Source organism: Astatotilapia calliptera, chromosome 1, assembly GCF_964374335.1.
Source record: "Astatotilapia calliptera chromosome 1, fAstCal68.1, whole genome shotgun sequence".
NCBI lineage: Eukaryota > Metazoa > Chordata > Actinopteri > Cichliformes > Cichlidae > Astatotilapia > Astatotilapia calliptera.
In genome coordinates this window covers 21,311,755-21,332,694 of record NC_137422.1, presented here as the reverse complement: position 1 = coordinate 21,332,694, position 20,940 = coordinate 21,311,755, and the positions used below count along the sequence as shown (strand labels likewise).

Here is a 20,940-nt window from a genome sequence, read left to right as displayed (position 1 = left end):
AAAAGAGCTACATTAACGCTGATGGAGCTTTTGGTCCCTTTGCTGTTTGCAGGGGTTAAAGGTGTTCCTGTTTATTGGCTAGATTGGGATTTCACTTATATTGCACAACTGGAGTTGCATTTTGATAATTGAACCTAAGTCACAGTAGGGAAAACTGCGGCTGTAAAAATCAGTATGGTGCAATCTTAGCAAATTCTACCATCGTTAGCTTATTTGTCCGATGGTAAAAGCTCATAAATGCATGTAAACGTCGATACTAAGCTAACAGCCCTGCTGAAGCAAGTGTACGTAGTCCACTCTTACTCAGGTCTGTAGCTTTCACAAAAACGCCTAACTTTAAAGTTAACTATTTATTTGACTGGTAAACAAGGCGTCTTTCGTGTAGCGATTATCAATTAGAACTAAAATCGTTCGTTGCCTAGCAACCACGCTTTTTTAATTAACGTTCGCTTCCAGGAGTAGCTAGTTAGCTAATATTTAGCTTAATGCACTCGTAGTATATATACACACAGTAGTGCACGTAAAACATTACAACGGCAGTGAAAAAAGCCTGTAAGTATTTTAAAACTTAAGTCAACTTAAAGTTTAAACAAGACTTGGTGTGTCCCTAACAAAAACGCATATGGCAACACAGAGTTTCCCCGGTGACATCTGGTTTGCTATCTGACATGTAAACTCTTATGTTATGTCATATATTTTATATTACATATGTAAAAATTGAGAGAACTTAATATGCAGCTGAGTCCACACTGGAAGCGATTCAAACCGATAAGGCCACTAGAGATCATTGAAAGGCAAAGACATTAAGCGACTCCGGGCGAAACACCGAAGTGGGTGGGACTTCGGGACAAACATTTTTTATTTCAAATCCCAGGCGAGCAGTAAGGCGACTACCAATGAGAATGTAAAATATCGTTGATTGACACATGACCTTGTAGCATATTTACCACTAGGTTACCTCTAACCAGAGCCCATGAGTAAGTAATTCCAACTGCTCTGCCTCTAGCGTATTTATTAGAGGGTTACCGAGGCAACCGGCGCCTGGAACGACCACAGGTCGTCATTTTCGAAACGATGCCCTACGAGTAAATCGCTTTCAGCTAAGCAACAGTCACTGTCGACTGTCGCTCGCCTCCGTGCTACCATACACAGACACCAAACGCTGTTTAGACTTTAAAGCCACTCAAAGGAGCTTGTAAATTAGCATTTACCATAACACTTCCGGGCATTTCTTTTTTTCAAAATAGAAGCCTCTGCAGCGCGCTGCCGTTGTGATGCTTGTTACACACACTTGACGCTTCCGCTTTTCTTTGGCTTCCCTCTATTGACTCAACCCTGCTTCAAAAGCGTTTTTTCCATTCTCACGTGCTCGCGCGCGCACGCACGCTCTTATTCTCACTCACTCACTCCTTTCTCTTCTCAAAAGCGCCTTGTGAAGCGGATTGACAGGCTAGAATGAAAATGAGGCGGACGCTCGCTCGCGACTTCAGTGCGTACGCGTCCTTTTGAGAAAGACCTCTAAAGTTGGATCATATCACCATGGGAGCTGTTTGGGCTGCAAGGGACTTTTGTTTGTTTTTGCTCCTGTTAAATAGTCGCCAAAGCGCAGCGCTTCCAGAGTTTCGAGGTGGGACTGTAGTGAGTGTGTGTGTGTTGTCTTTTGCAGTCGTGGAGACTTTACGCACGCTCTTCCCAGGAGTGCGCTCCATGTCGTTTCACCAGCAGCGACTTTTAGCATTTTCTCCTAATTCCTAACAACTTTGTATTATAGGAAAAAACAGCACTGCCGTGGCAGGTTGCGCGCTCTGTGTACATAAACGTTTCCAAAAAGTTTTGTTTTTTGGCATGTTGTTAACATTCAGGTTTTCACAGGACTCCCCCCCCCCCCCCCCCCCCATTTCGACTCATACTCTTTTATTTCGTTTTTATCAGTTAAATCTGAATTTTCCGGCTTCATTCTCACAAATATGTCGCCTTTTTGTTAATTTTCTAACGTGTTTTTGATGATAATGCATTCCTGTAGATCCATGCGCAGAGGGAAGTGATGGCTGTCACATTGACGCTATTTGTCAAACGACCCAAGACTCTTATAAGTGCACGTGTAAAGCAGGTTTTAAAGGCGATGGAAAACAGTGTGAAGGTAAGCATTGTGTAAATGTTTAGCCACAGATTTCTTTTCTTCCTATTGCAGCCACACCTTGTTCTAATTGTTCAGAGCCTAAGATGTTTTAGCATTTTTAGCTTTTTCTCCCCACCCCAACCTTTATGTGTTGTTTGTTTCTCAGATATTGATGAATGTGACCTGGAGTACAATGGGGGTTGTGTGCATGAGTGCAACAACACACCAGGCAATTATCGCTGCACTTGTTATGATGGGTTTCATTTGGCACATGATGGACATAACTGTCTAGGTAAGATTAGCTTTAAACTAAATAAGCAATCTTTCATGGTAGACAGGGAGCTTGTGTCCTCAGCTGTGTAAACTCATGCTTTATAAAACGCTGAAGACAGTCTGTGTTGGTTTATGTAAGTGAATACCTCCCACCTGAAGCATTGTAAGTTGTTTACTCGTGTGATCGATTCACTGTCCTGTAGATGTGGATGAATGCCAGTTCAACAACGGTGGGTGCCAGCACACTTGTGTCAACACAATGGGCAGCTACGAGTGCCGCTGCAAAGAGGGCTTCTTCCTCAGCGACAACCAGCACACGTGCATCCACCGCTCTGTTGGTGAGTATATGTAACACAAAGTTTGAAATAGTCGCTAACTCATCTACAAAAGATTGTGTGTTTGTGGATGCCTGTGTATTGTGTAAAACTAGTAAAAAAGAAAGAGAGAGAAAGATGTGGCAGATTCTCCAAGAGACTGATGACACAATGAGGGGTGACAGGTTCAAGCTGGCTCCTGTCACTGAGCTTTCATCTGAAACAGCAACATGCTGTGGGAAAAAGGATCTCTGTGTCCCTCAGAACAAAATAAGTCAATAACTGCAACACTCTGGTCTATGCGGTCTGTGTCACAGATTAGTCTGAAGCGCCTTTGTTTCGTCTCCTTCACTGAAGTCGACTCAAATGTGACTACTTTCCACTCCATCGGGTCTTGACAACCCTTTTATATCCCAGTGGACCTATCCGCTCAGCTGTGACCCGTCCATATAAATGCTGCTACAAATCACCATTGAATATGTTGTTTTGTTTTTTGTTGTTTGGAGGTTTTTTTGGGGAATGAACTTTAGATTCTTGTTCCCTCTGTAGAGGCGCTAAGAATAACGCAGCAGTGGATGTTTTTGGCTTGTGTAGGGGCGTGAGAACAATCAGTGTCTTTCAAGTTTCCAGACTAATCTCTCAGTATGTGCGCCTTTGTGTGTAGCTGGTCAGTCACTGTAGGAGAGTTTCATTGTGTACCTCTCTCCCTCTTTCTATCCAGAGGGCCTCAACTGTATGAATAAGGAGCACGGCTGCGCCCACATCTGCAAGGAGACATCCAAAGGGGGTGTGGCCTGTGAGTGCCGTCCAGGCTTTGAGCTGGCCAAGAACCAGAGAGACTGCATCTGTACGTGCACGCTAACACTCGCAAGTGCATCGGGCTTCTTATGTTGAACTGATTATTTGCATTAGTAGTTGCATGTTGTTTACCTTACAGTGACTTGTAACCATGGCAATGGAGGCTGCCAGCACATCTGCGAGGACACTGAGAACGGCTCCATATGCAGGTGTCACAGCAGGTACACTCTGCAGCCTGACAGGAGCTCATGTGTAGGTAAGCAGGCTGACACTGAGGTGAGACGAGGAATGCAAAACAGTGAGCACAATGTTGTAGTGAAAGAAATGCTGGGATACACATCATTTTTTTTATGATTGATATGTTATTGAATTTTGGAGGAAGAGAGGACAGTATATGCCCGTGCATACAAACTGTATATACGTTGTTGTTGTTTTTTAAAAAAGCATGCTTAGGATCAGGTGAGCAGGTGGTAGGTGTACATGCATAAAAAGGAGGTGAGACAAAAATTTATCTCCATGAGCTGTTAATATGGTGAAGATATCTTTGTCATTCCAATCCTGCCTGGTAAAGATAATGTTTCCCACTCCATAGCCAGCCATCCAGCAAGCACATTAGACCACTCTGTCATCTAAAACACATCACATCAACTATCCTCTACTATCTTTAATGTCCTCACATCATTTTCCAACCAGCGTGCAAGGTTGCTAAGTGACATTGCAACATTTTTCCAAAGATGCCAAATAATAAGCCCATCCTAATGGTTCAGCCTTAAAAAAATATGGCGTTTTGAAAGCAGTCATACTCTAAGTGTCAACTGACCCAATAATAAAATAACGCTGTAGGCTAGATGAACTTTTTTTATGACTTAATTGGAGTCATGCTTTCAAATCTAGATGATGTTTACAGCATTTTAAAGCTTTAACAAAGAAACACAAAACATGTATACAATGTTTTAACCTGATGATAATTGTTTTTACATACATATATATACTCATTTATGTTCAGTATGTAGCAAAATGGATCTAGATTTCAGCCCAGGGTGGGCGAAGTCCAGGAGCTGCCTACACTATTTTTTTTTTTCTTCTTGCGTTACGAGGAGGCTACCCTTACGAATGGATGAAATTAGAGGATCCCTCTTTCTCTCTTATCAGTTCTCCTGTTAGGCAGCGTGCATTTTTCCACACAGCAGTTGTAAAGGATAAGGATCAGCCGTCAGATAGCGGGTAATATCTCTCCTTCCAAGCCAGCAGTGTGTGTGAGGTCTGGGCGTGTCACTGCGACGTTGTCTCCGTGATTCACTTTTCTGATCTGCCGTGTTATCTGACACACACCAAGCCACCACAAGCTGAACATCTCAAGTGTCAAAACACATCTGCGCCCTGATGGCTGGCATAAACACTCACTGAGGATAACAGTAAAGCATTACTCTGGTTTTGTGTGTCACAGAGCGAGATGAAGCCACCACAGAGTCCTTGGACCACAATGCCACGTCCTTTACAGAGGTGGACAAGCGGGTCAAACGAAGGCTGTTAATGGGTAATAATAAGACTCCCCCAGTTTTGAATTTGTGTGGGGTTTTTTTGGGTTTTTTGGTTGTTGTTTTTTTACGTGTGAAGCTTCCAGGAAGCCCTCAGGAGTGGGGAGAGGAGTTTATTTCTAGCAAACTGATACATTCCTCAGTCTTTTGAGCAAACTGTGAAATGGCTGCATGCTCACTTTCTCACCGCCGATCTCACTTGAAATATACACGTATGTGACAGTGTGGTACATTTCACATTTTCCTTCCATTTGGAAAGGAAAGCATGTGAATCTTTTCTTCTATGTTGAGTATTCATCAGTTGTGTGATTCTGGATCACTCAATACATGTAAAACATTGTGTGATTGGTACTTTATTAGGTATGCAGTCTCATCCGGTGAGACTGTACGGGTCAGCCCTAATCCAAACATCTCAGTGACGTTAGACGCACAATATTGTTAAATTCTGCACGTTAATTTAACCTTTTAAATCAGTGGACGAAATTGTTTAAAGGGTACTTTACAGGAAATCGTTTTATTCTGCTAAGTTCTAGTATTTTGTCACAAATGGAAAGCACAGCATTCCCCACTAGGAGAAAGGTCTTTTGCATGCAGTGATAACTCGTGTTGCATTTTTAGAAACCTGCGCCGTGAACAATGGCGGCTGCGACTGCACCTGCAAAGACACATCCACTGGCGTGCGCTGCAGCTGCCCCGCTGGCTTCACGCTTCAGCCAGATGGGAAGACGTGCAAAGGTCAGACTGCCGTCTTCACAACGAGGGATAGTATCTTAATACGCTAACAAACCTGCATGTGAAAATGTGTTCTTAGAATCTCACTTGTTTCACCCGCAGATATCGATGAATGCGAGGTCAACAACGGCGGCTGCGATCACTCCTGCAAGAACACCATCGGCAGCTTTGAGTGCAACTGCAGAAAAGGTTTTAAGCTGCTGACAGACGAACGCTCCTGTCAAGGTAGACGTGGCTCCTGAGCTGCAGGAGCAGTAACAGGAACTTGCATGAACGAGATAATGATGACATTTACAACATCTCTCTCTTGTTTCCTTTTTTTTTTTTTTTTTTTTTTTAATCACTGAGTGAATTTAGATTTTTCTTTTTTACAAAAAGAAAATTAGGATCATGTTGAATTTTTCTGAGTTTTTCAGACTTCTACATCATTAGTGTGATTTTATTCAACTTGAATTACTTGACAATTATTTCATGGTTCAGGCTTTAAAGAGTTGAATACATCAGGGAGCATGTAAACCCTTTTTCTGGGGTTTACTTTTGTTTACCTTTTTTTGCATCAGAGTTTGGCATGATTGATGACAATGATTTCTTTTTTAGAAGTCGTTTCTATGAAAAGCTAGTATTTTTGCTTTTGTTTTTTTAATCTGCTGTAGTGTAATGTACCTGTCGCACTTCACTGAGTAGGAAAATGGTCGTCATTAGATGGGGAAATTCCTGCTGGCGAAGATTGTAACTGACTGCCCTGCTATTATGTCATCTGCCTGATTTTGATTACAGATATAGACGAATGCTTCTTCGAGCGCACATGTGATCACACCTGTGTGAACTCCCCGGGTGGTTTTCAGTGTCTGTGCAACAAAGGCTATACCATGTATGGACTGGCACACTGTGGAGGTGAGACTAAGTTGGGTGGAGGGCACTACACATAACAAGTTCAGCATAACACACAAGTGCTTGATGCATTTAAATGTTTTATTTGATTAAGCACATAGATGTGAGTGGTTGCTCACTGGCGTTTTTGGAAATCGATCTCTGAAATGATAAAGAGTAACTTTTTTTCCCCATTTTTTTTTTTTTCCCCATCCCAGATATAAATGAATGCAGTGTGAACAATGCCGGTTGCGAGCATGGCTGTGAGAACACCGTGGGTGGATTTGAATGCTTTTGCCGTCCCGGCTATAAGCTACATTGGAACAAAAAGGACTGCATCGGTAGGTTAGCACCTGTCTCTGAATGACAAGCAGGTCTGTTATTGTCACGTCTCAATGGAAATTGTGCAGTGATGAAGTGTGACAGCAAACACCTTTGTGGACAAAAACAGGAGATACTTTGAGTTGTTCTTTATTTATTTATTTGTTTACTCTTTAATTTTCTTGTGCTTGAGTAATCCATCCAAAATGCTACAAAGCTGTCAGGATTTTGGACTTTCTGTGCTTCTTCATCTTCATGTGCATCTTCCTCCTTCCTGCTTTTGAACATGTTTGAGTTTTGTTGTGGTTTTTATCTAGCGGCTGAGGGTTTATCACCTGCACAGCCCCCATCTAAACCTACTTTGAACTGTAGCAAGCAGGAGGGAGGGGATCGCTGCTTTCTGACCTGCCAGTCTCAAGTACACATCAGCAGCGGTGAGTTGGTTGAGCCAGATCTCTGTATAGTGTGAGCTGCGATAAACCGGTGTGTTGGTTTAATAACTGAGCAATTTTTTGGCTACGTTATATATCATCTGTCATGCAATCAGTCTTTATTTGTATGGACATCTTTCATGCAAGTTAGTGCAGTTCACAGCGCTTCACAGATGACTAACCAGTAGATAATGAGAACAAAGAGTGATAAAGCAAAGCAAATAATATGCAATAATATGTGATATATATAATAAATTAAAAAGAGAACAAAAACATTAAGAAATAGACGATAAAATGACCTATAAATAGATTAGAAGCACCTAAAAAAAAATTGAGAAAGATATGACATTAAAGATAAAAAAATAATGAAATGAAATACTAATAAACTAAGAATATCCAAATAAAATAAAGCTGCATAAAAAGACAGCATGTATGTGGAATATACATTAATGGTCTTATCATTGGGTGGTGCTGTGGTCAGCACTGTCGCCTCACAGTGAGTTCTCTCTGGGTACTCTGGCTTCTTCCCACAGTCCAAGAACATGCATGGGTACATCTCTCTGTGTTGGCCCTGCGATAGGCTGATGACCTGTCCAAGGTGTACCGCAGCTCTCACCCTATGACAGCTGGGATAGGTTCCCTGAATTAGATAAATTGATGGTTTGTCTCTTTCATAGTTTATTTTTATCATATTGCCCTCTTCAGTTTACTTGTTGACTCTCTGCGGACCCCAAGAAAAGTACTTGTTGCTGTGGTAACAGCTAACTGGGGGTGTGAATAAAATTTTTTTAACAAGAGCTACTTGCTGATATGAAGCAGATGGCTGGTGTTGGGCTGTCAGAGTGAAGCAGCTGCAAAACATGTCAACTAATCCAGCAGGATTAGCACTGCTACAAGTCCCACATTTAAATCAGGATATTTTGACAATTGCAGGTTCACAGGTTAGTTAGAGAGAGATAAAAAGGACCAGGGTGGATTGGTGAAGAAGCTTATGATACATCGAGGATGCTTTTTGTATATTATGTCTTCAAACAGCACAATTCAGTCAGGTGGAAGTGCAACTAGTCAGTAAGCTCAACAGTTGTAGATTTAATTGAGTGAAAAGTCTGTTGACGGACTTCATGTTCATACATGCTGCCTGTCTTTTGTCTTAGTTGTTTTTTTTGGCCCTTACTTTTGTCAGTGTCGGTCCCTGTGTCACGGCCTCGTGTGTTTTCAGGGACGGAGGATTCCTACACAGTGACCTGTGGAATGCCTCTGCCCTGCTTGGCTGACGCACAAAAGAACAACAGTGGCTCATATTGCTTAGGCAAGTACAGGACATCGCAGATTTACATCTTTTTTTTTCCGCTCTGCCAAAGAAAACAGTAACACAGGAACAGGTAGGTCACGCTTTACTTGTCTTCACTTGATAACGATATTTTCTGTCCCCCTGTCGTGCAGGTCGAGAAACGGCCAGCCTTGCCCGTATTAAGACAACGGCCACTTTTAAGTCTGGCACCGCAAGGTGCAACTTAAAACGAAGTCAGGAGAAACTCAGGGAGAGCCTAAACTCAGCGCGCTCAGGTACAGCGCCACGCCGACTCAAAGCACAAGACTTAGAGTTATATCGTCTTTATGTTGCTGGTTAAAAAACATTTTGGGTTTACCGAAAACTGCCAACATCTAAAGACTCTGAAGCAGACCTTAAAGATACTTCAAAGAAAACCAAAAACCAAGAGCAAATGTGAAAGAAATTTGTGGGGAAAGTGATGTGGTTTTGAGTGTCTTCCACATCTCAGCACAGCACTTTGTCTGCCAGTGACAGGGAGGATGTAATTGGCCACAGGATGCCTTTCAGTTGTGTGTGACCTAGCTATCAATCAAACACGATTCTGATTGTAGGATTATTTTGCTTCTACAAAAGGGGCTCAGCATGGTACATCCCTCACAGACACTGAAAGGAAACCAACATCTCATTGCCATTGCATCCCCTTTGTTCTATTAGCTTTTCACTGTGCATGACCAAAGATTATTGTATGTGATTAATGTTTCCTGTCTGTTAACAACTGTGCAATTTTTCTCTTTGTTGTGCTTGCTGGGGGTTTGTTGTGTCCCATGTTCACAGAAAAGAAGTTTCTCTTCACTGAAAATGTCCAGTTCAGCTACGTGAGCCTGCGCTGCACCTCATCCGGACAGAGAATGCGTAGCCGCCATGGCAGGAAGGCCGGCGAGGAGGACGGCTCCTCAATCACTGCTGAGTTTGAGCTGGATGTGAACCTAGAGGAGGTAACAGGTTGGTCTCTCTGTGGTTTCTGCTTGGCTGCCCGCCTGTCTGTCTGCGACCTGTGATTATGATTCTTAAATCTGTCTTTCGCCGCTCTGTTTGTCACTAAACAAACCAAGCTGTGTAAAAGTATCTCCTGTTTTGACTTGGCTCTGGTGATGGGCTCTAGATTTGGGGCAAAGGGTGTTTTTGTTTAATTTCCTTGATTTCTGCGTTAGCGGTGTGAAGTAAGCTTATGGGAATCTAGGCATGAAATCGTAGGTTATTGCAGGTGAACAATAGGAAATCTTGCTTTGGAAACTCTTGCAGTATCGAGTGCTTTTCTCAGCAGAGGGTTGTGACGTGAACTGCGCACGCCGCCGTTCAGAGAAGAGGCTCAGGAAGACCATCAGGACCCTGCGGAAGTCCATCAACCGGGAGCAGTTCCACCTCCACTTTGCCGGAGCAGACTACAATCTATCCAGGAGTCCGAGCCAGCTGGCAGAGCTGCCAGGACACTGCATAGCAGGACAGATGCTCTTGGGCAGAAAATGTGGTGAGTTGAGTTTATGTGTGTAGTGTTTATTCACTGTAGAAATCCTGTTAACGAGCAGAGCACAAACAGTTAATCCAGGCAAAACTTCTACTGGAAACGTTAATGCTTTTCATCTTTCCCACCGCTTTGTTTTTTGAGGCAGCAGCACTTGTGAGCATACCCCATACACACAGTAGACCCATAGTCATGGCTTTAAGTAATTGAATTGGCCCAAGCCAGTGAGATATATTTAGACAGGCGGGTTTAATGATTGGATTTGGAGCAGGTGTGGGCCAGATGAATGCCATATTTGGTTTGCAGACATTCTGTAATGAGCAAGTTGGAGGGGGAAAGCGAGCTTGTGTGGAAGAACAGAGAAGCTGTTGTTGGCCCTCCAAGCTGCGAGATCTTCCAGCATCTCCATGGGATAAAAGTGTAACGTTAGGGCTGATGGCAGGTCTCCTGCTGCCTCTTGCTTGAATTTTATATACAACCTGCGCTGGAGAAAAATGCTCTTTAAATAGGGCTGTCGATGGTGGAGAGCTCAAGGCAGGCTTGTGTTTTCTCTGGCGGCTGCAACTGTATGCCCCTATTTTCAGGCCTCACAATGTGTTGGCTGCGTGCTGGACATCTTCTCAGTATCAGCGAGGGGAAACTGGTGCCTTTCCTCCTAAATTGTGATGTCTAAATATTTATTCAGGCAGTATGCGCTTTGTTCAATATATGCGTCAGTGTTGAGGATGTTTTAACTTAATGTAGGCCCAGATCTTTATCCCCAGATCTCAGGAATATGGCTGATGGCCAAAAACATGTGTCAAACTATAGCCGCTCTGTAGTTTCATGAGATAATGTCTGTTGAGGGAAAGTCATAAGTTTTGCTTTCCATTCATCTCCCTGTAATTTTTTTTTCTTTGGTCTCATCATTAACATTTAAGCTACGTCTGCTGTTAAGCTTTCCTGACATGATTTATTTCACATCTTAAGTGTCTTTATTCCTTCCGTCCCCCGCTTTGCTTTCAGGTCAACATTAGGCAGTCTATTGGTTGTGGCAAGGGTGTAGACATGTAATTTGGGAGAGGAGGGAAAAAGGAGAGGGGGGCTCTGAAAGGCATTCTTCTTAACCTCCAGCTCTTTAAAGGAGCTATATTTTTCCCTCCTCCCCCATCTTTTGCTCTGGCTTAGTTTGGAGTGCAGTTTAGTCCTTTTCAATTTGCCCACTCCATTGAAAACCCCATTTGAAGCTCATTCTCACTCCTTGAGAAGAACACAGTCTTCTGTGGATTTGAAGAAAACACTGTGCACAGTTTAAAGCGTGGCAGCTCCTCCTCCTCTGTGCTGTGTTTGGGTTATTGGTTGAAGTAACGTTTATATTCCGGGACATTGGTTCAGTTTAAATAACTTGTGATGTTAGCTTATTAATAACATGATCATTTTGAGTCTAAAATTTATTTCAACTCTACATTATTTATGTGCAGGAAAACAACCAAAGCATACATAAGAGGCTTCATGTGAACGTGTCCACAGGTCCACATGTTCTCACATCCATGTGAGTGTCGCAGTGAACTTGTTTGTGTGTTTGTTTTAACGTTGGAGATGTTTAGGAAGTGCTGTTGATTCAAGCTGGCACTTTAAGTGCTGTCCCCCCCCCCACTACCCTTGCACCCCAGCTGGGGGCCACTTTGCATGACCCCTAGCCACTAAACTGCTAAAGAGAATTGACTTCACCCACACCATGGGAATCAATTAGCATCAGCTGTTTGGGCCCCTGCTTGATGGGCGCGAGCAGTGATTGGACCAAGTAGAATGGGGGGATTCAGAAACCTGACCTCTTTTATTGGGTTCAGCTCCTTACTACTGTGATACCATAGTGTTTTCCTATGTCATCAAGTAGGCAAAAACCAGGGACTTGAATAGAGGTGAAAGGTCTTTTAAACCTCTTTGGGGCCATCAATTCGAGAACTCTATAGAACCGTTCTTTGCATTTGAAAGACTTCAAGTTTTTCTTTCTTTCCTCTTTTTCACTCTCACTGTCTCTTCCCTCACAGCTTCCCTCTGTCAAATAAAAGCTGTTAGAGGACAATGCAGTGATGGCTCCTTGTGGTCTTTTAGAATAAACAAAAGGCTTCAAAAATGAGCTGCTCTTGATAGAATTACATTTTCTTTCTCCCAACGAAAACCTAACAGTCTACAGAGCCACGTATAATGGATCTGTGTGAAAGCTTTTGTGTGTCGAGCTCTCTCCGATATTGGTTGTTTTCTTTCAGCCCGGTTGAAGGCTACATATGAGGCACGTTTTGCTCGAAAGTCTCAGGAGTTTAATTGATTTATTCTTGTGTGAGCTCAGCTTTAGTTTTCAAGTGAAGTTCTTACGGCTATCAGACAGACACAGTAATTGCCAAATTAATTACAGGCATCAGTCTGAATGGGAGGAACCAAAGCAAAACAGTGTTTTAGCCCCTTTAATCAAGTGTTTGCGCTTTTATACGATAAAAGGGAAGCTCTCCCTTTGATTTGCGGCTGTGATTGCTTTTAAAAGAGCTGAGGGTGCTTACGTTGGCATTTAAAGTTCCTCTCTGATGCACAGCCATGTTGTGTCAAGTATTAAGACAGGTGTAGGTGTGGATGCAGTAAAGGCAGCACTGGGAGAGGCTGTTGTTCTTTTGTCCCCATGATTTTGTTTTTGCATGGCTGTTTTAGGTTGGTTTGCAAATGTACTTTAATGGCATTTGGACTTTTAATGTGTGTGTTTCATGCAGTCCAAAGCAAATAAAATTCATAACTTCAGATCAGTTTATTTGTATAGCTCATTTAGGCACAGCAAACACTGAACAAAGTGCAAAACAATCATGTAAAACAGATCAATAAAGATAAATGTTAAACAGACAAATAAAAGTTGACTTAAAGGGAATAACCAACAATAAGGGAATGTAATTGAAAAGCAAAAGTTTACAAGAAGACACAGTTAAAATGAGACTTGAACCTGAAACCTGCAATAGTTGCACTGTGTTAATGTAATGCACAAGCATTTTCATAGCTGACATCTTATCATACAGTTGTAGCTAAGATAAATGTACTTATCTCTCCTTTAGGCATCATGTAGGTTATCCTTTGTTAGTATCAAGCCGTACTCTGTTTAGTGACACAAATCTGACATTTGAATCCAGTGGGCATATTTCACAAACATTTTACGAACATGCTCTTCTATTGTTTTCTATTTGAAGACTCTAGAACTTTATATAGGCATCACAACAGCATCACTACTTTACATGATGCAGTCCTGATATGTTACCTGCACGTTGTTCACATCTGATTGTGTGGTGCCATATAAAGATGGCCTGTAACCATACAGCCTAATGCACCACTCTCTGGTACAATAATCTACACTGAGCTCAGTGATACCTTTAAGATGGCAGGAAAACGCTGTCAACAGATAGATAATTGTTCAGGCTCAGCTGCCTTCTTAAAGCTGGCGCTCACTGCTCTTTACTGTGTTTATCCAGTTCAAGTATTTACATGATCCTCTTTGATTACACTTGAGAGGCAGCTGTGATCTGGGTTTCTTTAATGGTCTCATCATTCACTGTAGCTGCGGTGTTTATTGTGTACATCTACGCTGTGGTTAGGACTGCTTGATTGTGTGTAACCACGGGGCAATCTGCTATATTTGTTGATTCATGTCTGCTTATCGCATTGTTCTTTTTTTACCCACACACTCTTATGGTGTGGTTATTTGTCCATGAGCGCCACCTGACCTGATCTGTCTACTAAATTGACTTTAATTACAAGTTCAAACGTTAACGTCTGTTTTGGATGGCTTATCTTTAAGTGTTTGTTTTTAGTTTTTGCGGAAATGTTCCATCATCCTCAAACAGTTACATTTGTTTGTAATTGACTCTATATCACAGAATTACTGTCTGAAAAATATTTCTGTGTGTTTAGTATTCAAAAAATATGACTTTTCCCCCTCAACTTAGCATAGCACAAAGATAAAACTGTCAGCACATGCTTAGCAACTCTTTGGAGAAACTTTGTAGGCCGACATTTGCTTTATGTGCACTAGAGACGGGCATGCAACAGTGTCTCGCTACAAGTATGTCACAGAACGGCTAAACTTTAATCTCTCTTGATGTCCTTTTCCATCTGTGTCTTAGTGAGCTGCGGTGTTGGGACCTACTACGATGGCGATCAGGGACGGTGTTTGTCGTGTCCAGCTGGAACGTATCAGGACGAGGAGGGACAGATGTCCTGTGAGGTGTGTCCTACACCTCAAGGAAGAGAAGTCTCCAAAGTGGTGGGAGCTCGAAACATTTCAGAGTGTGGAGGTAAAACACCATATTTTAACATTTAAAAAACATCAAACAATAAAATTTTATAGTGTATTATAAACTGGTTTGTCTTAATTCTTTATGATGTGTCCTTTAAACATACTTTACTGCAGGCAACTTGACATTTAATGTCTTGTGTGTTGACTTTGTATGTGTTGAAATCCTGGAGATGTCACAAGACAGGAACCTACCACGAGGGCTATTTTAAGTGCTTTGGAAGATTTCTGAGTGTCTGTCTGTGGACAGATTTTGATCATGTGCTATCAAAACTTTACAGGTGCCAAGTTTCAAATTAAAGACAGGTTCAGAAATCTGTGTTTTCCAAGTTTTCACACATTGACTGATCCTACAGCCAAATGTTAATGCTAATTTTTAATTTTACAAGCAGTTAAAATGGTCAAATCAACTCACCCAAGCACCCATACAGTGCTTTTATCTGTAGCTAAGCACTTTCTAACATTCACACACACTCAATTCTGTATGTTACCCAAGAATGCTTCAGCATGCAGGCAGGAGTCGAGGATTGTTTCACCAACTTTCTGATTGGTAGATGACCTGCTCTACCACCTGAGCCAGTATTAATCTGGTTTGTGCAAAAACTAGTCACCTTTAGGGCTCAGAAAGCAGGTCACAAATAAATAAATAGTAAATTCTCTTTTTTACTTTATGGTGACATGTAAATGCCAAGCAACTGTCAAACGTAAAGCCCAGGGGCCAGAATCAGCCTGCCAAAGACTGACCCACTGCGCAGCTTTGGAGAGTGTGAAGGAAGGGATGAATTTTAGACTTTTAACTGCATTTTAAAAAAAAAATGTTTTTCAGCTTTCCCTACTGACACAGACCCCTCTCATAGCCAGTCTTACTGCACCAAATTAAAAAACAAATAAATAAACAATGAAAAAAGAGATTGTGTGTTATTTAACTACCTACTAAAAAATGTATGATATTTTATAGATATTTATATCAAATAAATAATCCAAAAAAAGCAACAGCCGCAGAAAATTAAATATAAAGTTGTGAAGGTACAAAGGAAGCAGTGGTGCCTCGATAAAGATCTCGTTGGCAGTTGTTTTGCTTTGTGTAAATCTGAAGAAGCTTGAATATGAATTAACTTCTTTCAGTCCTGAATAAAAAGCTCAAGGAGCCACCATGTTTTGTTCTCCTCCTGTGCTGTTATCAGAGTCACATCTCGCCTGACAGACTAAACAAGACGAGCTATCACACATCCACTTTGTACTAGTCACCCAGGAGTTACACGCAGTGAGAGGTGGAGATGTAACACAGCATTTTTTCCATTAGTATTTTCTTAAGTTTTGCTAAATAAAAGTAAAGCAAAGCTGTTGTTGTTGTTTTTTTGTTTTTTTTTAAGTGGACAGAGCATTTCCTGCTTCTAACAGTGTGAACTGTGTGTGTGTGTGTGTGTGTGTGTGTGTGTGTGTGTTCAGGTCAGTGTTCCCCTGGTCAGCACTCCCACGATGGCTTCATCCCCTGCCAGCTCTGTCCACCTGGAACGTACCAACCAGAGGTGGGGCGCACCTCCTGCTTCCCCTGTGGAGGGGACCTGGGCACCCGGCGCATCGGGGCTGTCTCATTTCAGGAGTGTGAGACCAAAGGTATGAAAGATTTTAGTTATGTCACTGGATATAAAACCTAATAACGTCTGCCTGGTATATTTTAGCTTTCGCTTTAGTTTAGCTTTAATATAAACGAAGGGTTTAAATGGTTCTTTTGGAGCCGAGAACGTTTATGAAAGCCTGCCAGACTTGTGAAATAAAGTGAACCATCTGTTGTTTTGGGGATTTGAAGTCTTTTTTTTTTGTGACTTCAAAACACTGTGTAGCATTTGCAGGTGTTGATAGGGACTCTGCTGCCCTCTGCAGCTGTTGTATGGTTTTTACCAGGCACAGAGAGTTTCCGTTCTAACTCAAGCGCAGAGTTTTTTGTTGTTGTGTTTTGTTTTTTTTATGTATAACGTTTTAACTGAAGATTTTTCAGGTATAATGTAGGATACGATTTTTTTTGTACCCCGAATGTTGGTGGCATTAAATCAGCTAACAGCTCTCTATCGCTGGCCTTTGCTCCTGCAGTGCAGTGCTCTCCAGGACATTACTACAACACCAGCACACACCGCTGCATTCGCTGCCCAATGGGCACATATCAAGGGGATTTTGGTCAGAACTACTGTGTCACCTGCCCTGGAAACACCACCACCGACTATGATGGTTCCACTAACATCATGCAGTGCAAAAGTATGTATATCTGTAGGGGGTGGGGCAGGGTTTTAGTTTCCAATATTAGAATTCCATTTGAGATATTTTTAATTTTTGTGTCACTTACAGACCGACGATGTGGAGGAGAGCTCGGGGATTTTACAGGTTACATCGAATCTCCCAACTACCCGGGAAACTATCCTGCGAATATCGAGTGCACTTGGATCATTAACCCTCCCCCCAAACGCAGGATCCTTATTGTTGTCCCTGAAATCTACCTGCCTATTGAGGATGAATGTGGAGACTACTTGGTGATGAGAAAAAGCGGTGAGTTCTACTGTGTTTGTGCCATTTAACTAACAAATAAAATATAACACAGGGGTTTTAGGTTGGATTTGCTTTGGTTTGGGCTCAAGTTACGATTATGATCCTTTTTTTAAAACGCTATAATCCTCAGAAGTTATGAAAACAAGTGTCTGCTTACAATATAGTCTGTGTGTACAGAGCAGGATGAATCGGCACAGTGGTAGAAAAACATCTCTTAATGTCATAAGAGTGGTTTTCATATTCATCAGTAGTTACGTATTAAGGCCTTTCCTCTGTGCTTCTCACAGCTCTCCCCAACTCTGTGACGACCTACGAGACGTGTCAGACGTACGAACGTCCCATTGCCTTCACCTCCCGCTCCAAGAGGCTTTGGATACAGTTCAGGTCCAATGAGGGAAACAGCGGCAAAGGCTTCCAGGTTCCATATGTGACGTATGATGGTGAGATGGTTTGTCTTGGAAATAAGATTAATACTGTAATTCCATGTAAGTTCACAACCTGGTCCCACCAAACCAGCGCACACTATATTGTGTCTCTCATTTTTCCAATATAAATGATTGAAATCCTCATTTTCATTCAGCATTTATCTTTCAGAAGCAGAGCAAAGTGTTTTCATTTCATTCATGCAGCATTTGGCCTGGCAGGAATCTTTTTCTTTTTTTCTTTTTTTTAATGGCCCAGAAGAGACGATGTGTGCTGGGTGCCATTACGACCCATAGTTATTTGAAATTGGTACATGGTGTCCTCCCTGAGGATTATCAGAGACAACTTGGAAAAAGATGTCTGTGGGTTTTTGTCCCTTGTTTTTGGGGGGTGGGGTGTAACGAATACTGTGTGCCTCATTCGTTTAAGAGGAAAAAAAAAAATCTGCCCCTGCCTGTAGAAACTGCGGTTTCCATTAAGTCTTCTGTAGGGTTCTACATTTGTTTTATTGTTTGTTTGTTTTTTGAACAATCCCTTTTAAATTTGATGAATTGAGAAAGAATAAACCGATGATACCTCTGAATATTGTTTAAATCTAGTTTGTTTTTTCTTACTAAGCTATTTATGAACGTTATTTGTTTCAGAGGACTACCAAGAGTTGATAGAAGACATCGTCAGAGATGGAAGATTATATGCTTCAGAGCATCACCAGGAAATACTTAAGGTATCAGGATTTTATAATTATATTATACAAATGTTTAACAGGGAGCACTGTGGTCTCCAGCCTGAGTAGGTCTAAAATACCTAAAACCTTTAGTGTAAGCTGTATATATTTACATTTATCCATTACTTTCATCTTTTAAAGCATTGCATTCCTGACTTACTAACCTGCTCATTAAGAGTTTTAGCTGTTTTATCTCATGGGCTATTTTCAGCTGACCATTTAGACTTTATTTGACAAAGATCAGCTGGCCAGTTTTGACTCCTCACTGTGTTAGTGGTTTGGCTCCAGTGACCATGTAGCACCCTCTTTTGGGAACAAGTAGAAATACAGAGTACCGCTCACATGAACCCATAAGAGCCCCGACCCATTTTATTGTCAAGAAAACTGTGAGAGAGTAAGTGTTGAAACTTTAATAGGAACTTCCCTCTGTGTGTAAAGGGACAGTGACACCTGTGTCACTGTGGTTTCCTATGTGTAAAAATTACATACTGTAAGTCTGTGAAGGTTCTCAGTCATCCAGGTCATCGTAGTCTAAGGAGCTTGGAAAGAAAAGCATCTGGACTTCTTTAAGTTGCTTGAAGACGTTTCACCTCTCATCCGAGAAGCTTCTTCAGTTCTAAGGTCAAATGGTGGAGAGTCCCAGATATAAACCTAGTGGGAGTTTCCCCCTAAAGAGGGACAAAGGACCCCCTGATGATCCTCTACTTAATCACGTGTCCAAAATGAAGAGAGGACAGACGGTTTGAATAGAGGAGTGAAAGAAGCCATCTATGTCCACTGTGAGCGACCATCTTTGAACAGAGGCGCTGGTTTACGACACCAACTCTCTGCCATCTATAATCCAGTTTTGAGATCCCTTCCCAGACGCCTTAACGCCCACTCACATCCTGGGCCATCTGACCTCAGGAATTTGCATGATAAGGTGGGGCCAGGTTTCACAATGAGCTCCCCCGAAACCGTGGCTGATTGTTACCTACACCCGTTTTCACACCTTGGCTCATGTGATTAGGTAAAGGATCATCGGGGGGGTCCTTTGTCCCTCTTTGGGGGGAAACTCCCACTGGGTTTAAATCTGGGACTCTCCACCATTTGACCCTTAGAACTGAAGAAACTTCTCGGATGAGAGGTGAAACGTCTTCAAGCAACTTAAAGAAGTCCAGATGCTTTTCTTTCCAAGCTCCTTAGACTACATACTGTAAGGAATTCTTTTGGATAACACACTTCTTTTTTTTTTTTTTTTCCCCCCCCTCAGGACAAGAAGCTCATGAAGGCACTGTTTGACGTGCTGGCTCACCCACAAAACTTCTTCAATTATACAGCGCAAGACTCGAGAGAAATGTTCCCCAAATCCTTCATTCGCTTCCTGCGGTCCAAAGTCCTGAGGTTCCTTCGTCCTTAAAAAAATAAATAAAAAGTTGCCACAAGGTTCCAGGATTTTTTCATAATAAGCTTAAATTAGAAACTGGACCCTCTTATGTGTTTTATCAATTGACCCCTGCGCATTCTAAGGTTACGTGTTGGACAAGAGGACCGCACCTGATGAAACGATCCCAATGGAAAAGTGAAATTTTTAACTGAGGAAGTGGTACAAACCACAGATCTATATGGGCTTCCTCGGAGAGGAATTAGGAGATCTCATTTGGAAAATACTTCTAACAGCAGATGAATGACATTATACGGCCCTTTAAATTTTAAAGTTGGGATTTAAATTCCAAATTGGGTATTGGAATGTTGAGAAATACTGTGCATGGCGGCATTATGGGACTCTTTAATTGCATTTGGATGAAAAACAAATATGATAGACGAACAGATATATGCTGAATGTCAGTAACACTGTATATAGGTTTAGGTTTAACATTTAGTTTTTTAACATGGCCTGCACAGGTAGGCATGAAATACTGACAGAAATACTGCAAAAATGTCAGGAACAAATAGCGCACACAGGTTTTCTTGGGGAAATTAGCACTGCAAAAGAAGTAGCCCTGCCACAAAAGCAATTATTCTGATGAATGTCTTGTATATGATGTAAAAAGTTTTAGGTGAAACGCTAATGTTTTGTAGCAGCTACATACACTTTAATGGTATAGCATGGCTGCGTTTGCTGTTGGCTCACGTATTTGGTCTTCTAAGGTGTCTGGATGAGCACTGCTGTTCTTTAAAAAATACTTTTCCTTTCCAAAACTAGTCACAAGACAATGACTGCTTCAGCTAGGTCACTAGCAACCAAAGACAACGAATTACTCTGCAGAGAAACGGAACAATTTGTGATGCCATGAATACATGAAAAGTTCTGTAAAATAGAAGTAAACTATATTTACCTCTCCTAGATGAAACAAGTATGTATATTTTTATGATTTTGTACATCGAATGTGCTGTAAATAAAGACCGGAAACTGATTTCCACCACTTTCAACCACTTTTTCTCATTTCTGTACAAGTTCATGTGTTTGTATATGTTTAACACCTCCAGAGGAATAATAAAGTTGGTCTTTATTAAGTATTATTATTATTATTATTATTGAGTTAGTAGGTAGAACTTTTGAGATAAAATGCTTGCAAGAAAAAAACATGATTATTTTATCAAAAATGATATGGAGACAGGGATAAACTAGAGTAATTAGAGTAACAAGGTTGCACATAATTTGGATTTATCTTGGATAATAAAAGATGTTTCATCACTGAAAAAAAAAAAAACCCCAATCTTCCATAGTTATAAAGGCCATTTTACAGTTGCAGGACATTTTCTATCAACCCCA

The 20,940-nt window shown here is 41.5% G+C and overlaps 1 protein-coding gene across 6 annotated transcripts; it reads left to right on the top strand.

The window, feature by feature from the left end:
• Positions 1 to 157: 157 nt before the first annotated feature.
• On the top strand, positions 158 to 20,597 carry scube2 (signal peptide, CUB domain, EGF-like 2). Of its 6 annotated transcripts, none has more exons than XM_026167665.2 (23): positions 158 to 307; positions 2,024 to 2,140; positions 2,286 to 2,411; positions 2,596 to 2,730; positions 3,428 to 3,553; positions 3,644 to 3,760; positions 4,952 to 5,041; positions 5,661 to 5,777; positions 5,877 to 5,999; positions 6,552 to 6,668; positions 6,863 to 6,985; positions 7,283 to 7,399; positions 8,616 to 8,705; positions 8,840 to 8,962; positions 9,504 to 9,671; positions 9,991 to 10,197; positions 14,328 to 14,498; positions 15,947 to 16,114; positions 16,589 to 16,750; positions 16,841 to 17,038; positions 17,326 to 17,478; positions 18,106 to 18,185; positions 19,438 to 20,597. In XM_026167665.2, exons 1-23 carry the CDS (start codon positions 238 to 240, stop codon positions 19,582 to 19,584), a joined length of 3,045 nt encoding a protein of 1,014 aa, XP_026023450.2. In that variant the 5' UTR covers positions 158 to 237; the 3' UTR covers positions 19,585 to 20,597. The 6 variants fall into 6 exon arrangements, with proteins under 6 accessions (XP_026023450.2, XP_026023459.2, XP_026023441.2 ...); XM_026167674.2 differs by lacking the exon at positions 158 to 307 and adding an exon at positions 953 to 977; XM_026167656.2 differs by lacking the exon at positions 158 to 307 and adding an exon at positions 1,301 to 1,627 and having other exon boundaries at positions 9,994 to 10,197.
• The last annotated feature ends 343 nt before the right edge of the window (positions 20,598 to 20,940 follow it).

Coding starts and splice junctions, on each gene's coding strand:
- scube2 (XM_026167647.2), top strand. CDS start 1,540: ATGGGAGCTGTTTGGGCTGCAAGGGACTTTTGTTTGTTTTTGCTCCTG. Junction 2,412..2,595: donor TGATGGACATAACTGTCTAG/GTAAGATTAGCT, acceptor ACTGTCCTGTAG/ATGTGGATGAATGCCAGTTC. Junction 8,963..9,503: donor CCTAAACTCAGCGCGCTCAG/GTACAGCGCCAC, acceptor CCATGTTCACAG/AAAAGAAGTTTCTCTTCACT.